This window comes from Ailuropoda melanoleuca, chromosome 8, assembly GCF_002007445.2.
Source record: "Ailuropoda melanoleuca isolate Jingjing chromosome 8, ASM200744v2, whole genome shotgun sequence".
In the NCBI taxonomy this organism is placed as follows: Eukaryota; Metazoa; Chordata; class Mammalia; order Carnivora; family Ursidae; genus Ailuropoda; species Ailuropoda melanoleuca.
The window spans coordinates 125,256,447-125,275,016 of NC_048225.1; the positions used below are offsets into that span (position 1 = coordinate 125,256,447).

The 18,570-nt window shown below is 48.0% G+C and overlaps 2 protein-coding genes across 2 annotated transcripts; both read right to left on the reverse strand.

The window, feature by feature from the left end:
• Positions 1-3,415: 3,415 nt before the first annotated feature.
• LOC100484560 (putative olfactory receptor 10J6) lies at positions 3,416-6,030 on the reverse strand. Its single transcript, XM_011237480.3, is given in 3 exon segments — positions 3,416-3,663; positions 3,666-4,357; positions 5,945-6,030. Coding segments are annotated over 2 exon segments (924 nt in total). The 5' UTR covers positions 4,342-4,357; positions 5,945-6,030.
• Positions 6,031-12,839: 6,809 nt separating this feature from the next.
• Positions 12,840-13,917, reverse strand: APCS (amyloid P component, serum). Its single transcript, XM_002929443.4, has 2 exons — positions 13,717-13,917; positions 12,840-13,609 (listed from the first exon to the last, which is right to left on the reverse strand). The coding sequence occupies exons 1-2, from the start codon at positions 13,778-13,780 to the stop codon at positions 12,999-13,001; spliced, it is 675 nt and encodes a 224-aa protein (XP_002929489.1). The 5' UTR covers positions 13,781-13,917; the 3' UTR covers positions 12,840-12,998.
• Positions 13,918-18,570: the final 4,653 nt, after the last annotated feature.

An 18,570-nucleotide genomic window follows, 5' to 3' on the forward strand; every position in this document is an offset into this window, starting at 1 on the left:
GTTGCACATCTCCGGAACCGATTTCTCTTCTCACTGGAGGTTTCTACTGTTTGACCCTCTTCACGCCGTTCCCTGACCCCTGACTCCCCACCTCTGGCAACCACAAGTCTGAGCTGAGTTGTTTTTGTTTGTCTTTTAGATTCCACATGTGAGATCATACAGTATTTGACTTTTATTTTTCCCCAGTTCTATTGACAGGATCGACCTATAACATGTAAGTTTAGGTTTACGGCATACTCTGGTAGAAGTATGTCGTGAAATGATCACCACAATAAGCGAACATCTGTCACCACACATAGTTAAATTTTTTTTTCTTTGTGATGAGAACTTTCAAGATCTAGTCTCTTAGCAACTTTCAACTACTACAATGTGGTATTGTTACCTAAAGTCATCCTGTTGCACATCTCCGGAACCGATTTCTCTTCTCACTGGAGGTTTCTACTGTTTGACCCTCTTCACGCCGTTCCCTGACCCCTGACTCCCCACCTCTGGCAACCACAAGTCTGAGCTGAGTTGTTTTTGTTTGTCTTTTAGATTCCACATGTGAGATCATACAGTATTTGACTTTTTTCTCACTTAGGACATTATACTAAGTGTCCTTTAATTTTATATGGTCCATCACTTGGTTTAAAGCTTATTTAAGTTTTTAAAGAGCCTATCCAGGTAAGGGTAGGGATGTTTAATGAAACAGCTGCTTCTGGTTCTGTGATGCTAAGGGATTAATTAGCGCAGTGACTAAGGTAGGGGTCCTGAAGCAACTGGGAAGTTGGCTTGCAGGGAATCTGGGGAAGGAGGGGAGTACGGACCCACGCGACTGTGCCCCTTTGGGCCAGCTTATTACCATTTTTCAGGTGAACGCTGACTGCAAAGGTCACAGAGAAGCAGAATGTGTGTCCAACTGCTGAAGACACACCAGAAAGTCCGGTACGGCACTCTGCATGTAGTGGGTGCTCGAGTGCCGAGGATTTGTCGAGCGCTCGTCCTGCTGAGCGCTGCTGTGGGATGGTTCAGAACGACGAGAAGAACCGTTCCTGGTCCCAACGTACTTGTTCATGACCCAGCAAGAGTAAACCCAGCCACAGTCAGAGCACAAGGAGACAAAGGCTCCACTGACAGAATTTCATGCACAGAAGCGTAGGGACATGTAAGAACAGTTGTCTGGGTTGGAGGGAGGTCAGTGGAGCTGCGGAAGACCATGTAAGGTGGCGTTTATAACCAGATAAGTCTGCATAGAGATTCTTACCTATAGACTAAGGGTTACTGGTGGGGAGGGGGGAAACAGGTGGTGGGGATGGGGGGCACTTGCGGTGAGCCCTGGGTGTTGTATGGAAGTGTTGAGTCGCGATGTTGTACACCTGAAGCTAACATTACAATGGACATTAACAAAGTAAAAACTTTCGTGGCCAGCGAGGTAGCATGAAAGATCCTATTCACAAAGGGTGCTGTTGGGTACAGAGCAAGGACCTGAACCCAGGCTGCTGATGTCAGGTCTTTTCCCTTTCCACCCTATGATGCAGCAGCAGCTTTAAAAAGTTAGAGACTCCTAAAGTTAAAAACCTGGACACCTCGTTGAATTACTGTAGTCAACAGGTCTGGAGGGGAGGCTTCTTCCATTAGCGTTTGACTCCTCTGGCAGCTCTGGGCCCAGCTCTGATGAACTTCTGAGCGCACAAGTGGCTTGTGGTGTGTCTGCTGTTGGGTGCATCTGGATGGAGAGGGAATCCTGGGGGAAAACTTCTGGTTTGATCCCTGGGCTGAGGAAGAGAGGCTGTGGGGAGAAGTGGTTTGATCCCTGGGCTGAGGAAGAGAGGCTGTGGGGAGAAGTAGAAAGCGAGCGAAGGCCTGGGGGAGGTGATGCTGCCGCTGGGCCGGCTCTGAACAGATTTGGCCCCCACACTGCTTTCCTGCTCGGAACAGCCCTCCCTGTCCTGCTGCCTCACTTCTACCTCAGACCCAAGGACACGAGAAGTTGCTGGTCCTGAAGGAATTGAGGAGGATGGGTAAGAGTTGGCACTATGGGTGGTCTTGGTGGCAGGAGGAGGGGTCCTGTCATACAGTCAGAGAGACACTTTCCTTCTGGAGGAAGGCATGCTGCCCGCCCCAGGGGATGCCATTTTTGGATGTAGGGGAGGGATTCATGGGGGGCTGAACCCAAGAGCACCATCAGGAAAGACCTTTTAGCAGATCTAGGACTTTCAGACCTGGCTCTTGACCTCTCAAATGCTTCAGTAGGAAGGCTTGTCTCTAGGGTGCAGAAATCTCAAAGATACAGGATGGTCTACAAAGAGAAGACCAGTTCTTGAGAGAACTATGGTTTTCCCATCTAGAATCTGATGTTTGTGCAGCCAGGCCTTACACCGGATGAGCTCCTTGGATGTCACCATCCCTTAGGTGAAGGAAAAGGAAATCACTCCCTTAAAGAGACCATAGCATTTAGGAATGGGCAGATAGGTATCCCTAACACGATATACTGAGGAGAAAGAGGCACAAGACTGAAGTGTGTAACCCTCCCTACCATCACCTGAGGTGGTAAAATGTGTGTGCAGGCAGGAAAGCAGAGTGACTCCCAGAAGCTCTGGAGGAAAGGACAGTTTTCTTCAGGAGGCCTAGTGGGAGTGGGGACTCTTGTTCTTTTTAGCCTTTTTTTTTTTTTTTTGAATTGGAGCAACTACTCCTGAATGCTGATGTTGGTGTTTTGTTTATTGTTTTTCCTATTTTTTGGTATTACCCAAGAAGTGCCATGGAGGGTGCAAGTGAAGAGTACTTCCATGGTTCTCACTCCAAACAGAGCACAGCTCTTTCTGACCAACTTATTTTTCTTCATAATGATGGATAAGAAGCTGGCTCCAGGGAGAGAACCAGCAGCAGAGATTCTGATGAGCACGACCAGACTGGACACAAGGTTGTGCTGTGTACAGCCATGACCAGCACTCTGGGGACCACTGAACGGAAGCAAAGGCTTTAGTGTAAATCAAATAGAAGCTAAACTTCCAAGGACTAAACCAGTATCTTCCAAATTTCTTACTTTTAATGCACATCTCACCTTTCCCAAAGGTTCTGATATAATTTCATTATTGAGTGTTCTTACCTGGCTGGGGAGATTTTGTCTAATTTTCTATAGGTTCTACCACATTTAATGTACTTTTAAGAAATTCCTTCTCCCACTCTAGAAATGCGGATATACTTCCTTAAAAATCATGCCCATCCTCCCTGACCTTTCAGATACTCAGATGAAAATGCCTGGACAAAACTTTGGAATATACGGAAACAAAGATTGACTCTATGGTAGGGGGTTGAAGCAAGATGGGCATAGCCCATCGCAGAAGGGACTGCACAGGACATGCTGGTAAGGTTGGAGGCAGCAAAGATGTGTGTTGCTCAGGGATAGACATCTCATACAGAAAGGGTCAGTGTATTAAATGTTTCTTCCCACAGCTCTGCGTAGGGCATCCTTGACCTCCTTGTTCCTCAGACTGTAAACAACGGGGTTCAGCAAGGGAGTGATGATGGTGTACGTCACTGAGAGAAGGACGTCTTGCTCTGCAGAATCCTCGGACTTGGGCTTGAGGTAGGCAATGGAGGCGCAGCCGTAGTGGACTATGACCACTGTGAGGTGGGAGGCGCAGGTGGCGAAGGCCTTCTTCCGGCCCTGGGCAGAGGGGTCTTGAGGATGGTGGAGATGATGATGACGTAGGAGATGAAGACCAGAGCCACGGGGACCAGGATCACACAGGAACTGACGACAAAGTTGATGATCTCATTGATAGTGGTGTCAATACAGGAGAGTTTGAGGACAGGGAGGATGTCACAGAAGAAATGTCCAACCACTCTGTGACAGAAGGGTAAGGTAAATATGGATGTCACCTGGACAACTGCCATGACCAGGCCAATGCCAGAGGTGCCACACAGCAGCTGGACACATGCCCTTTTGCTCATGAGGACTGTGTACCTCAGGGGGTTGCAGATGGCCACGTAGCAGTCATAGCCCATGGCTGTGAGCAGGAAGCAGTTGTTGATGGCCAAGGCAACGAAGAACATCATTTGGGCACTACCGCCTGCTATGGAGATGGGCTGATTCTGGGCTAGGAGAGCAGACAGCATTCGTGGGATGGTGACGAGAGTGTATGCGGTATCTGAACTAGCCAGAATGCTCAGGAAGAAGTACATGGGGGTGTGCAGGTGACGGTCAATGCAGATGATGGTCACAATGATGGCATTGCCAGCCAGGGTTAATGTGTACAGGACGAGAAAGACCACAAACAGGGTGATCTGGTAGTCACAGAATCTGGAGAAGCCCAGGAAAACAAACTCCCTCACCTCTGTGAGGTTCTTTCTCTGCATTCTTCAACTTCCGTGTCTGAAAACAATGTAGGGAGTCAGTACGGAGCAAGTTGCCTCCTGACGTGGGTTCGAACAGGGAGCACACATGCACAGTCTATTGTCTTGCTCTATCATCAGGGTGCTCGAATAGGTCTTACAGCTAGCTTGTCTCCCCCCCCCCCCCCCCCCCCCCCCCCCCCCCTGCTTGATCCTCCCTTAAGCCTCTGGCCCAGGAGTCCCTTAGAGGAGACCACCACGCGTGCCTTTTCAAAGTCTCCTCATGAACTCTATTTTTGTAGGGTGCAGATGGGGAAGCTTTTTCCTTTAGGCACAGCCCACGGGCACCAGAGCCCAGGCTGCCCCACCTTTGCTTGTGTCTCTTCCGGGAAAGTACGAGCAGCCAGAACAAGGAAATGGGGGGCAGGGAGTCAGGCGTTTTTGGAGATGGTCACTGGTGGGTAGCTGTCACTTAGGAAGAACATGGAACAGTGTACAGTTTGTAGAATTAATCTCCAGGACAGGATCTTCAGGAATGTTTTAATGGGTGTGTAGATAAGGTATCCTGGGCTCAGCCTAGATGTTTTGTCAAACTGTTGGCAAATTGCTTTGTTGTAAACCTGCTAAGAAGGCCTTGAGGGTTTAGGGGCAAGTAAGGGAAGAGGGGAAAGAGGAGGACCATAACTGAAGAAGTAACTTTTTTTTTTTTTTTTTTTGGCAGAGAGATTTTTAAGAATAAAGTTTAACAGCTTATGAAGTATTATACTATGTTGTGATGGAAAGTCCCTCCTGATATGCAGTCTTGTGTTCATGATATTGGGAGTAGAGCTCACTGGGTGATGGCACCGTGCAGACAGGGAGCCCGCAGGAGGCAAGATGATGAAGGGAAGAAATCCTAGGGTTTCTCTGGTCCTACCTCTCCCCTTGCGAGCACACGCAGTCTTTCCTAGAAGTTTGGTGAGGGACTCTGGGAGATAGCTGCCAGCTATCAGATGGTGGCTTGAGCCATTTTAAAGAACAAGATGACCACAGGCTGCAAGAGCTGGGGCGCATCAAGGAAACCTCCACTGGGAATCTAGGAAACGCAATCTAGAAAGTGTTGCAGATTTTCTGGAAAGTAGTCCAGCAAGCATGGAAAATAAGGCAAGTGTTTAAGGTAGAAATGGGTGTGCCACAAAGTAGTTTAAAAGACCAACCAGCTGCAAAGTTAAAGATTTCAGAGTGATGGTGTGACTCTTGGCAGCTTTGTAGAAAGGATGAGGTAGGGTGGTAATTTGTAGGTAAAAGTAACCATTCCTCAGTCTCCCTGGCTGCATTTCAGGGCCAAAGAGCAACATGTGACTAGAGTCAACTAGATTGGACAGTAGACCTCAAACCTTCCTCCCTTGGTGAAGGTCTGTTGAACAGCACTGCTGTGTCCTTGTGGATGGATTGTGGAATACACTGGACAAGACCATGTAAGGAGCAGTAATATTAAAATGTGTGTATGTGTATAGGTGAATGCACATTAAATATGCAAGTAGAAGTCAAAGATCTACCTGGCATTCTGATGTGTTCACTGTTATGTGGGAATGGAGGGAGGGAGGGAGGTTATAGGAAACTTGACCGACTTTTGACATGTACTTACAGTGAGGGTTGTGACCCTTGTTCTAAAATGCTACAGAGCATGAAAGTGTGGCTCATAGAAGTCAAGGAGAACTGAGAAGAGACATCGAGTTGAGCAAGGAGGTGGTTGATGACTGGTCAGTTTCAGTGGCGTCTGGGGCTGGAAAGCCTGGTTACAGGGAGTGAACAAGGAACTTCAGTAGCTCGTGGATGAGAACCGCAGATCGTATCTGCCTTTCCTGTTTCTGGATGAGCCTGTTGCAATGAGTGACGATAAGTGGTGAAGATTCCGAGTCAGGGGGCCCCTGGGTGGCTCAGCCGTTAAGCGTCTGCCTTCAGCTCAGGTAATGATCCCAGGGTCCTGGGATTGGGCTCTCTGCTGAGCGGGAAGCCTACTTCTCCCTCTCCCACTGTCTTCTCTTGCTGTCTCTGTCAAACAAACAAAAAAAAACTTAAAAAACTGAGTCAGGGAAGCAGTATGCGTATTTGTTGTGGGGGAAGAGCAGATACTCAACTTAATTGTCAGGACGAGGAAGAAGAAAAATCCCTGGTATCCTTAAACTAGGGTCTGAAAAGTAGTGTTGCTTTTACCCCAAACCAGCCAGATTTGTTGGAAGTATGCCTTGGGTAAATACAAATTTACTTTCTTTGAAGAGATTATAAATGTAGACAGGATGGCTGACTCCTGGGGAAACATAACTATTGCCTATGGTGCACAACTGGATTGAACTGCACTGTGAAAATCTCTCTTAGGACCTTCCTAAAACTTGGAAATGAATGCAAATGTTCCCATGCAGATGAAGACCTGCGAGAGCACAGAGCGAGTTACTATCTGCTTAGGGGAAAGTGGGCGGGCTGTGTGGGAGGGGCAAAGCACTGCCGCTAGGGGGAGCCACCGCGCCTGCCTGTGTCGCTCAGCGGGGGGCGGGGGGGGGGACAGTGCTCACTGGGATAATCCCTCTACCTGTGCGTGCGTGTCCCATACTCCCTGGTGGCCAGCTGTGCTTCCTACAGTCGGTGTCCTGCTCACCCTGACTTTTCCTAGCATTCCTCCAACCACATTCTATTTTAGAAGTTCTATTTTACTGCATCTTGTTACGTTTGTGGTGATGTTTAAGCATCGTGTGCAGATTAAGGGCAATTGTCTACTTAGCTCTCTTCTTCACCTCTTTGAAGTGCAGGAGCATTCCGGAATGATTCCTGGAGAGGAACACACGGCTCAGATGACAAATGCAGGGCTGTTGCTGTCTTTGGAGGTGAGGGTGGTCCCAGAGGATGAGATGGGAAGTTGGGGATATGGAAGTAAATCACACTCTTCATCCTTCTGGGTCTTATGTTCTTACACAGAAGACCTCCGGTGGCAAGGGACGCCAGGGCTCACGTGGGGAGGGAAGAGGAGGTCCCAGAGAGCATCGTGGAGCCGAAAGGGCATGGAGTGGGGGGGTCGTTCCTGCCACTGCAGTTTGCCTGGGATGAGTGCTCAGCAGTTAGAATGTGGGTCTGTGAACATCAGGAGGATTTGGACTGGGGGGAGGGGGCTGATTTTTTGAGCCTGCCCAGCGGAAGCGACTGCAGCTGGGCACTGTAGAATCGGCCCTTCTCCCTCCCAAATCCGAGCCCTCCTGTGGCTGTGCCCTAAGGGTGTTTCTAAGGGACACAGGGGTAGAGAATCTTGAAAGCACGGTATAGTGTGGAAAGCTTTCAAGATGATTTATACATTCCAGAAGGATAGAAACCCTGTGGGGGAATAAGAATACGGAAATGTGCTCATGCATCAAAATTTTAGTCGTGAAGCCAATATTTCTACTAGAAGAAAAAGACAAATAGAGGGGAAAACACACTGAGGGTGTAAAGGAAACACCATTTGCAAAGGGAAGAAATTGACAAAAGCCATAGGTATTTATAAATGCCTAAATCTTTATAAGCAAAATACGTGCCTAGAAACAAACTAAAAAATGCCAGGTAGGCTGAGCCCCCATAATGACATTTTCTGTGTGAAGGAATTGTGAGTTAAAACAAAACAAAAAAAAAAACAAACCCCAAAAAACCATGTTTTCTTTGTTGGTTTTCTTATTTTTTTTTTTCTTCCTTCCCCTAGACTTTTGCCCTGTCCTTTACTTTTCCTTTTAAACCAAATAGACCTAGGGAGCCAGCAAGGCAGGAGTTAAGAAACTGAGGATTACATGGAAGTATTTGAATTAAATGAGAGCGGGAGGGAAGTCTTTGATGAGGGAATAGAAGGTAAGCTGAGGACAAATCAAACTGACACTCTGCAACCCCCCCCCCCAAATGGGATGTATGTGACATTCCTCAGGCACTCCTGGCTGCCCTAAAGGGCAAAGAAATAGTTAACCTATAGATACCACAATCCTGCAAGACTTAAGTCTCCCTCAGTTTACAGATGTCTTAGCAGTCTACAAGAACAAAGCATTTCTATCAGTAACCTAGCTTCTGGAAGGGAATGTAAATACAATTGAATGTCTTTGTAACCTGCAGCCCAGAGACAGAAACTGGAAGTGGGCAGAGTGTAATGTTGCTCCAGGAAGTTCCCAACTATCTTCATGTTAATGTCTTACTAGAGGGGTAGACACCTTAACTTGACAGTGGCAAAACCTCTGGTATCCTGTGAGTCTTTAACATATGAAAGTCCTTTCTGGACCTCCCTTTTTCCTTACCTCCCCCAACCTCATAGTATATAATCAGCCACCCCTCACAACCGGTGCAGCAGCTCTTTCTGCCCACGGGTCCTGTCCCCGTGCTTTAATAAGCAACCATTTTGCACCAAAGACATCTGCAGAATTCTTTCCTGGTCGTCGGCTCCGGACTCCACCCCCACTGAACCTCACCGATCTTCCACAATCTCATCCGTCTCCTCCCCAGAGTCTACACACCTCGCATTGTGGTATCTGCTTGCATGCGCTCACGGTTTCGGAGTGTACCAGGCAATCATGATTTGTCTGCGAAAGATCACTGTAATGCTAGGAAAACAGGTTGCTGGCTTGCTTGCTTGCTCAAGGAAGTGACAGGGTCTTTGTCTTTCAGAGTCCGCCTTAGTAGGCTCTAGGTCAGCTGTAGGAGCTTATTAGGTCACTTGCACATCCCTGGCCTCTGGCTGAAGCACAAGGTGACACCTCACATGGAGCCTCTCTGGCCCTGTTGGCTGTACCTTTGCAGGAGTTGCTCCTTTAAACTCTGATTTGGAAGGGACTCGGGAGAATTTCTGCCTAGCTTTCGTCTCCTGGGTTGATTTGCCAAGAGACTTGGCATCCCGTGGGTCTGCGTGGAGTCAGAATCCTGGAATGAGCCAGGGGATCTCATTACAAATGGGTCATACAAGGAATACTGGGCAAACTTCGCTCTCACATGGGCTGGGCTTTTTTTTTTTTTCTTGAGGAAAAACAGCTCGGCTCTACTGAAGATGTGTTCCGTGTCACGTGGCACCATCATTTGTTCCTTCAAATCTTTGTTTGTGTGTGGTCCTTGTTAATGTCGGGGAAAATGCCCTTCCATGAAAGTCCGATGCGGTGTGCCTCTGCATCTATGGAAAGGGCTTCTCTCCCTTTCAGTAGGGGACCTACGTGGGTCTGGTTAGTGAGGATTCGGCTGAGGGGCAGGGACTGAAAACAGAGCATGGATAGTCCTTTTTATTTCTAGGCGTACCCCCAGAAAGTAAGGCAGGTGACTTAAAGTTAGGGTAATCCTCCTCTGCTCCCCCCCCCTCACTCACGGGGTGCCGGTACTGCGCTGGACTGGGTGCTGAGCAGGCGTTTTGTAGGTTCCCCTCCCCCCCCTCCCCCGGTGATGGTGACGAGTTGCTGCACCAGCCAGAGCTCTGAGATGCTATGTATTTGCCTTTGCCTCCTGACTCCAGACATGGGGGGATTAGTCCCTCCCGCCCCCCCCCGATTCTGGGCCCCAGAGCAGTGTATCCATAACACTAGTAATATTGCTTCTCGGTCCAGTGGTTATGACAGGACATGTGTGCCTTTGCCACTGTTCCAGCTGTAGGGTGGTACCTGGAGTTTTGTTTATGAGTTAGCTACTTGTTCCTGTCAAGGTAGAGAAAGTGACTCAGGTCATGTTACCTTGTGTTCTGTTCTTGCAGTGTTCTTGGACACGTGTTCATTGTAAGCCATAGAAAGTACCACAAATACCTAGAATGTCTTGGCGTTGCTCTCCAGATGTGATGACACACTCACTCATGCTCTTGAGTGAAGATGAGAGCAACTTTTCATCCTCCCCGCCAACTCAAGTCTGCACTAAGGCATATCCCAAACTCCGAGACCTCATTGCTTTAACCTCTGACCCCTCCAGGGTTTCCCCTATAAAACAAAACTGCAAGCCCTCTTATCAAAGAAAAATCCTTCATGGGCTTCTCTGGTAAAAGCCAGGCCTGGAGCCGTGAGGCTAAGTGTTCTGACCTGGTTTTCAGTAGCTTCACAAAGAAGAACCAGATGCATCCTTGTCCAAGATACAGGCTCAAAAATTGCTTTTCTCATGAGTGCCATCTGCAGGGTTCGGCCCCCTTTGCATACCCATGCACTGCTCGTTCCCACGGGTCTCCCTGCCTTAGTGGTCCTTGTGGGGAAAGTGGCCATTACCATGGTTTTTGACCCAGAATCAGTATCCAGTCAAGTTCCTGGGTCACCCTGCCTTGCAGGTCCTTCCATTTCCTTTCTGGATTCTCAAGAACTGAAGTGGTTTTCTGTTGAGTTCTGCTATTTTCCTTGTTGTGACAACCGTTATACCTGAGAAAAATGCCTAAAGCAAGTAGGCAGAAATCCTGTCTCTATTTTAAATGAGGTTAAAATAGAGCTCTTCTTTCTTCACGTGGGAAGGAGCCATCAATGTGATAGATATTAGTTAATAAAAAACATGACACCGATCCACTTATAGCAGTTTTCAGAGGAAATGATGGACAAGTTCAAGGACTTTTGTATCCTTTGGCCAGAACAAGGTGTGCAGAGGGGATGAATGCGGGAATAGGGAGGAATTGCTCTGGGGAGAGCTGTGGCTTTACTGCTGTTTTGGGAGAATCCTAGGTCCTGTTCCTGGTACCTTGACATGGCTGCCGGATAGAAACCTAAAGCCATCGTAGACGCAGAAGTGTCCTCTGCATTTCATTCATCCTGGACCCCTAGAGTTAATGGGGGACAAGGGATGCAGGAGTGTTTCTTTCGGATGCAGTGTGGGTCCCCTAGAAGGAAGGACTGGTGTGTAGTCATGTTGTGTTCTATCCGTAAGAGCCATCTCAGGAAGCAGAGGGTCCCCAAAGGCAGGAAACTAGACAGATATTAGATTTTCAGACACATGGAAGTGGTAGAAAATGATCACCGAGGGTAAATCGTCCATCTCAGAGTTGAGACGGAGTAGGATATCAACCTGAGGTTAAGGAAAACCTAAAGATGGTGAGGTATGGATTCTAATATTGGCCGAGTAGACTATAAACTCCAAAACCTGTGCCGTGACCCACTCAATGCTGCGTTTTCATCTGGTGTAGTGTCTGGCACAGAGTAGTCGTTTGATGGGGGGTTGGGGGGATGCCACTTGAGTATACACTGGCTGCATTTCTTAAAACTTCTTTTAGGTTCCTTGCAGGGGTGGGTGGGTGGGGGGGGATTGTTCGGCTAATGCTGTCTGCTGCCGAGCCCCAGCACAGTGTCCAGGCAAACCTGTCCTCTACAGGAAGAGCCTGGTCTTTCTGGTGCACACAGTACAAGTATGGTGCTCGCAGGACAGGAGAGGTGGTTGACGTTAAACTGTAAAGCGAGCCACTTTGTCATGAGCTGGTGAATGGAAACAAATTTTCTACATCGCTAAAGTACCTGTCTAGCCACTTGGATGTTCTCAATGGTTTCCACCTCAGCAGAGAGATTGAAATGTTCTTCCGAAGTTCCTGCGAATCCATTTAAGCACCTGGCAAACCTCGGGTTCTACCTGTTCCCCCTTGCCTGACCCTGTTGCTCCATTAATGGAGTTTCCAGGTTCTAGCATACTTCCCGGTAGCTGGTGTCCGCCTCTTCAGTGATCCTGGGTCAATGAACGCAGGAGCTTGAAGTAATCCCTTGTTACCATTTTGAAGTTCTGGATGTGGTCTCATTTCCCTCAGGTTCGTGCCCCCATCATCTGGGCAAATCCTGCCTTATTTTCCATATGCAGCCAAATTCTCTTTGGGGTCCTTCTCTAAGAAGGCACTGAATTTCTGTTGGGGATGGGCCAGGAGCTGTGGCTCATGGCTCTCGTGATGAGAGCAACGACTGATAAAATCGGACAAGTATCTTGTGCTGCTACAATGAAGAGGATGGGTGCTAAGAGCTGTACCTGAAAGAGGGAGTGGGGGGTCAGCTTATGGAGGACAGTGTCACATTAGGGGTTTAAATTACATTCTCTGAGACGGGGATCCATAGGATTTCGAATGACTTTAGGATGGTATCCTGAAAATCAAGCATCGTGTGATACCACTGGGGATTTTTAGAAAAAAAGGCATGTTTGCCGCCTTGCTGGAGGGCTCCAGGCTTCTACACATTTCTAGTTTCCATTCCTGCTGCTAGTTTTCCTCATTATTTGATGTCAGTTTCTACGTTATTTTTTACTTACCTCATTATAGTTGTTTCTCTGCTGTAACCTCAGACCTCTTTTTGATTTTTAGCTGGAAAACCAAATAGGATTCCTTTTGAAATTTTATACACATTTGGAATTAATATAAATGATGAGTAGCTTGTCAGTATTGCCACTGCCCTACTCAGGGAATGCTCTGGCTTTGTGATGTATCTTCATAGTTATGGGTTCCCCTCCCCTCCCACTTTGCAACCTGATGTTCTGGATGATTAAAAAAAAAACAAAACCCCACAACACTGATTTCCAAATAAGTGGATCAAAGCAAAAATGCTTGAGCTATAACAAGTACTGAACAAATGTGGGTGGCATGATACAATATACTTTTTTACTCAGTAACACGTAGACAGGAAAGTCAAAGAAGAAAGCGCTCCAGACATGGGACCTCGCATGGCGATGTCTTGAGCAGATTCTTTACACGTTGGTATTTCATTTTCAAGGGCTCTTGTTGATTCAAGACCTCAGTCCCAGACCAGGGGCTTGATGACGACATAGCCTTGAATTGTGTAGTTCAGAGCACTCCAGTCCAGGACGTTGGGATCGAGGAGGTAGGAGCCTTGCTGCACAGACAGGATCTGTTGTGCGGACAGCACGGAGTCCCACATGTACAAGTCCCCGATCTCCCCTACAAAGGACTGGTTCTTCTGAAATGACCCTCCGTAGGAATCCTGCTCCTGCCCCAGGACGATCTTGGGCTGAGTTGCCACCGAGTAGCCCTGCTTCAGGCCCTTTTTCACCAGTGGCTTCTCGTTGATCCAGAACTCAGCAATGCCAGTGGAAGACTCCCAGGTGACACAGATGCGCGTGGGGCTGGGGAATGCCTCCGCAACTTTGAAGGTGACTTTGGTTCCTCCGACGTGCAGCGAGTACTCCCCAACCCTTTCCTTGTAGACCAGGATCTCGTTGTCCTTGCCTCGGGCGTTGTAGGAGAAGAGGCTGTAAGCACGGTTCAGGTCGCTGTAGGCTCGGAGGCACAAGGTAAAGCTCTGCAGAGGCTTCTCCAGCTTTGGAGTCAAGGTCACGTGGTCAGTAGAAGATTCTTGAGGGAACACAAAAACCTTCCCGCGGAGGTCTGTGGGGTAGAGATATAGGACCTTCACCCTACATGCAGGGGGAAAAGTAACTTACCCAACCCCTTTTCTCATCTCATTCTCCCTGACCATCCCCTGAACCCCCTACCTGTGTGAGAAAAGGCTCCCGGGAGACTGGCAAGAGCGAAGACCCAAAGCAGCAGCTTGTCCATGCTCTCGACCTGGGGCTGTGCTGGCAGCGGGGTGAGCTGGATGAGGGTACAGAGAGCACCGTGCTTGTCCCCCAGCTTCTGAGACTCACGCTGTTAGACCTCAGGCTCCCCAGGGTTTATATGCAGCTGTGGGGGAGGGGGGATGGCGAGCACCAGGGATGTGTGAGGGATTTGCCAGCCCGCCCCCAGTCCCCAGGGTCAGAGCTGCTGAAGGAAGGAGGTGGGCCCTGGCCGGGGAAACTACTGGGGTTATTTATTAGCTACAAGGGACTGCTAGGGTTCCACCCCTGTGACCTGGTTCTGGGCTGGGAGAGCGGTGGTGGAGCTGGCAGGAAGGGGCCTGGTTGGCCCGTGGAGGTGGGGAGCTCACCCCTCTTGTCTCTAGGGGCCTCTGCCGGGACCTCCTGAGCTCTGGCCTCTGTGGGTTGTGTGTGCAAGGCCTCCCCTCTCCATGGTTCTGTGGAGTGGAATTCTGCATATAGAACATCCTGGGATTCTGCTTTCTGCAGATCAGGAAGAGGTCCTTCACCTTTGATTAACACGATATTGAGCAATAGGTCTATGCCATTGGTAAGGGACAAGAGAATTAGAGGGTGCACTTTGTCTCCCTGAAGCTCATATCTTCAGCTGTTTATCACTCAGCTCTTCTGAGTATGGTGGTGGTTCCTTATGCTAGACTTTCCCATTTCTCATTAGAACTTGTTTTCCTGGTAACCTATCCACAGTCGGCAGATACATTCACATAGCACTCCTTTTTCTCTGAGTCCCTAGCATTGAGAATACATTTACGTTAATTTTTGGTGATAGCCTGATTCATACATGACTTGAATTTATTTGTTAATTCCCAAGCGTGGCCCTGGGTGCTGGGGATTCATTGGTGACCTACCCTGGCACAACCCCAGTGACCTCTGTTTCTGTTCCCTCTGCTCTTACTGAAAATGCAGGGGCACCTGGGTGGCTCAGTAGGGTAAGTGTCTACCTTAGGCTCAGGTCACGATCCCAGGGTCCTGAGATCGAGCCCTGCATTAGGCTTCCTGCTCCGTGGGGAGTCTGCTTCTTCCTCTGCCCCTCTGCTGTCTGAATTAGGTGTAGGTCCTTCAGCTTGGGATCCGGTGCCACTCACACTGTGCAACCTCACAACCAAATCCGCCCTCTGCTCTGGTTGCTTCTCTCCTTGCCATTCCTCATCCGTGCTTGGCTCTCCTGATTTTATTATTTCTAATTGCCTCCATTCTGTCTTATCCATTTGTTTCGTACAGTTCTTCACAATCTCAAAAGACTGTCCTGATGTCTCAACTAGACATGACTTTTACCTTTAACTCTCGTGAGGTTAAGATCAAAGATTTGAGTAGACTGCACTAGTGGTTGACTATTCTGAATCACTAAACCTCTATGAACCTTGGTTTGCTTTTCTAAAAAACCAAGAAGTAACTATCGAGCTCCGTGTTTTTGTGAGGCTAAATGAGCTGCTATAATGTGCAGGAAGTGCACAGCACGGTGTCTGGGGTATTACTTTGAATCCTTTATGGACATTACCATTGTCTGTCTCCTATTACAGATAACTAGTGTATTTATCTCTTATCCTTTCTTGATTGAAGCTGAGCATTAGGGCTGCTTCATTTAAAGGTGACCCATTTTACTTAATTATTCTTACATATGAAAAAGCCCTGTGTATATTTGTGGAATCAAAGGATTCAAACAGGGTGAGCACTTTTTAAATAAAAGAGCAGCAATAAAAAGTAGAATCCAGTGGAGTGATAGGATCAGGTCATGCTAGAAGTAGGACGGGGGAGGTAACCTCCCCCAGGAACCCAGGTACTATGTGCTTTCCTTTCCCAGATGGTAATTAACGGGTGCCATGGAAGTTAAGAGAATATAGGGCTCGCTAGATGCTTCTGGTTTCCATCATAAATTCTGTTAATCTTCTCTAATGGAAGATGAGGTGGTGTCCGGCCTGGGGCGGGGGTGGCTGTGGGGAGAGGGTGGCTGTCCTGGAGGTCAGAGGTAATGGGATTGATACTGCTGTTAGGGCCACGTGCCAGGGTTATAGCTGGACTTGGAAACTGTATTCAGACACTGCATGGCAAGACCAGCTGGGAAGTAGGTCTCCTAGTAAATGGGAAAAGGTGGTAGGTGTGGGTACTTTTCCTTTTTAGTTTCCTTCTCTGGAATATGTTTCTTAGCTCTTGACAGAGAACAGCCTGAGCTTTAGGAGTCCTCAAATTGGAAACAGGATCCTTGCTGTTGCAGAAAGGAAGGCCCTGATGTTAGGAAAATGAATCTGGGGTCTTCAGAACTGGGTGGAGTTCTCCAAGCAAATGATACCTGTGGTGGCTGAGAGACTCCTGGGTGTCTCCCTACCAGTGGAAGTTCAGGGGAGAGTGGTGGTTCCTGTCTGGGTGGTTCTGGAAGGGTTGAGGGGGTTGAGTAGGAGCAGGGCCACCAGTGTGCCTCAAGTAGACCTGTTCTGGTTCCATCAGTTGGCAGGCAGTAAAGTTTGCCTTCAGGAAGCACGGGGTGGGGGGTGCGGGGGGGAAGAAGAGGGCAGTGCCAGAAAAGGGTGTAGCATGAACTCAGAGCTGGAGAAAACCAGAGGTGTGAGGACAGAACATTACCCGAGGGACTGAAGAATATTTGACCCTTTCCAAGGCCTTGGGTGTTTACAGAAGACATAAAGTCACAGTAATCATCAGGAAAGACTAGATAGGGAGAGACAGAAGGAGAACATGAGCCAGACCAGCATTTTGGTTCTAATCAAAGGTTATTTGCCATGTGCTCTGTCAGCTGTGAGGAAACCTAAAAGCACTTATCTGTAAGCAATGGAAAGACCGCAGAGACATCAAGAGTGAGCATTGCCCTCATATGTGGTTGCGTAAAATCAAAGGCACATAATCTTAGACTGATGGTAGGGTCTTAAGGTTTCATTTTTAAGGAATCTCTGTACCCAATATGGGACTCAAACTCACAACTGCAAGATCTAGTCACACACTCCACTGAGTGAGCCAGCCAGGTACCCCAAAAATGAGATTAACAGCATATGGAATCAGATTTTTCTCTAAATTTATGGTTGCATATGTTTTGGAAAAATGTTAGTGGTGCAGCATTGAGAGAAGGAAGCTCCTTTGGAGGAGGCAGAGGGAAGTCAGGTCTCTCAAATGCTGAATTTGAAATGATAGTATGATTTACACCTAGAAAAGGCCGGTGGAGAATTTGTAATATGTGTGTGCCACTTGGGATTAAAAAAACAATTTCAGAGGAATCCACATATAACAAATGGAAACAAATAGATTCTCTCCTTCAGTGGAAAAGAGAAGACAAAATGTCGGGGGGGGGGCAAGCACTGACTTGAAGGAATATTTGCATTCATGGGGTTGGAGGCAAGGAAAGAGGGAGATGGCGATGTTTGGCAGAGAGAAAGTGTAAAGCGTATAGTGTCATGGAAACCAAGTTAGCGTGTTTCCAGAAGAAACCGGCAGGCAGTGTCCATGGCATTAAGTGCATCAGTGAGATCTCAGTTGAAAGGATGCTGGATTTAGCAATGAAAACTTCATCAGTGACCTTTGGAAGAGCAATTTCCTTAAAGTGAGATTGCAGGAGCGAGGTTGCAGGGGATGACGGAGGAAGAAAAAGGAAGTCGGCTTCCCGAGGTTCAGTAATTCTGACAAATAACAGAAGGAAAGAAGCAGGATTTCTGGAGGGACTCAGGATCCAATGTGTTTTTTTCCATACGGATTTTAGATTCTGTTCTTGACAGAGACTATTGTGTCTGTGCCTCTCACTGACACAGAAAAATCAGTGTCCACCAAAGAGAAGGATTAACCTTTCTAAGAAATACATATTTCAGACTCTAAAGACCAGACTCTAGCCTGCTGACAGGCTCGTAGTCCCCTTCCCAATTCTGGCAGAATTCCAAGTGGGCCTCTGCCTGGGTCCTGTGAACATATAGGAGTCTTTGATCTCACTTCTCTTCCTAGTTTTGGGGTTCATTTATAAAAAAAACAAAAAAAACCTTGACTTTGTCACCTTTTGGGTTCAGTCCTATATCTGGACCACTCCACCTCCATGAGATCATACTTTTAAATTCAGAGTTCAATAGAAAGTCTTCTCTAGAATGTCCTAGTAATTACTTACCATCTCCTTTCCCCTCCGTCCCTTTGGGAGAACAGCATCTGGGGGAGGAGATGCAAAAGGAAGAGAAAATAGTGGTGGGGATGCAGAGTAACGGTGTTGAGTGTGTCGAGAGAGAAGTCCCCTCCTCTGGACAGGAGGGTGTCCATCTATGGTGGTGGAGGGGACGCTGTTGATGAAGCAGGGGCAGGCTTCTCACGTGTGCGTCTTGAGGGGCCCTTGGCAGGAGCTGCCGTCTTTTACTGTTGTCATCTTGTCTTCCCCTATGCGGTTTCTGCCCATGGCCTGGAGTCCACGGCAGAACAAGAATTTTCTCATTTTGACTTATTTAATTCCTATCCCTAAAACCACAGAATACGGGGAAAAATTCTCAGGGAAGCTGCTGGCCCATCTCGCGGGGCATCCTCAGCTTTGTGACTGCCTGTCTCTCATCTGCAGGAAATGCCACGTTGGCCGCTCCTGCGTTGGTCATGTGCTGCTTCCTGGGCATGCTGGCCAGTCCCGAGACCATAGACACTGGTTGTTATTCCATGGTGCCCTCTGGTCTGGTCTTAGAACCAGCCAGTCATCTCGTTCTTTGTCGTCTTGACCCTATGCCTGCTGTTAGGTGGTCATTTGGAAATCCTGAGGTACAGTCTCCCCTGCTCCCCCACTTCAAAGAT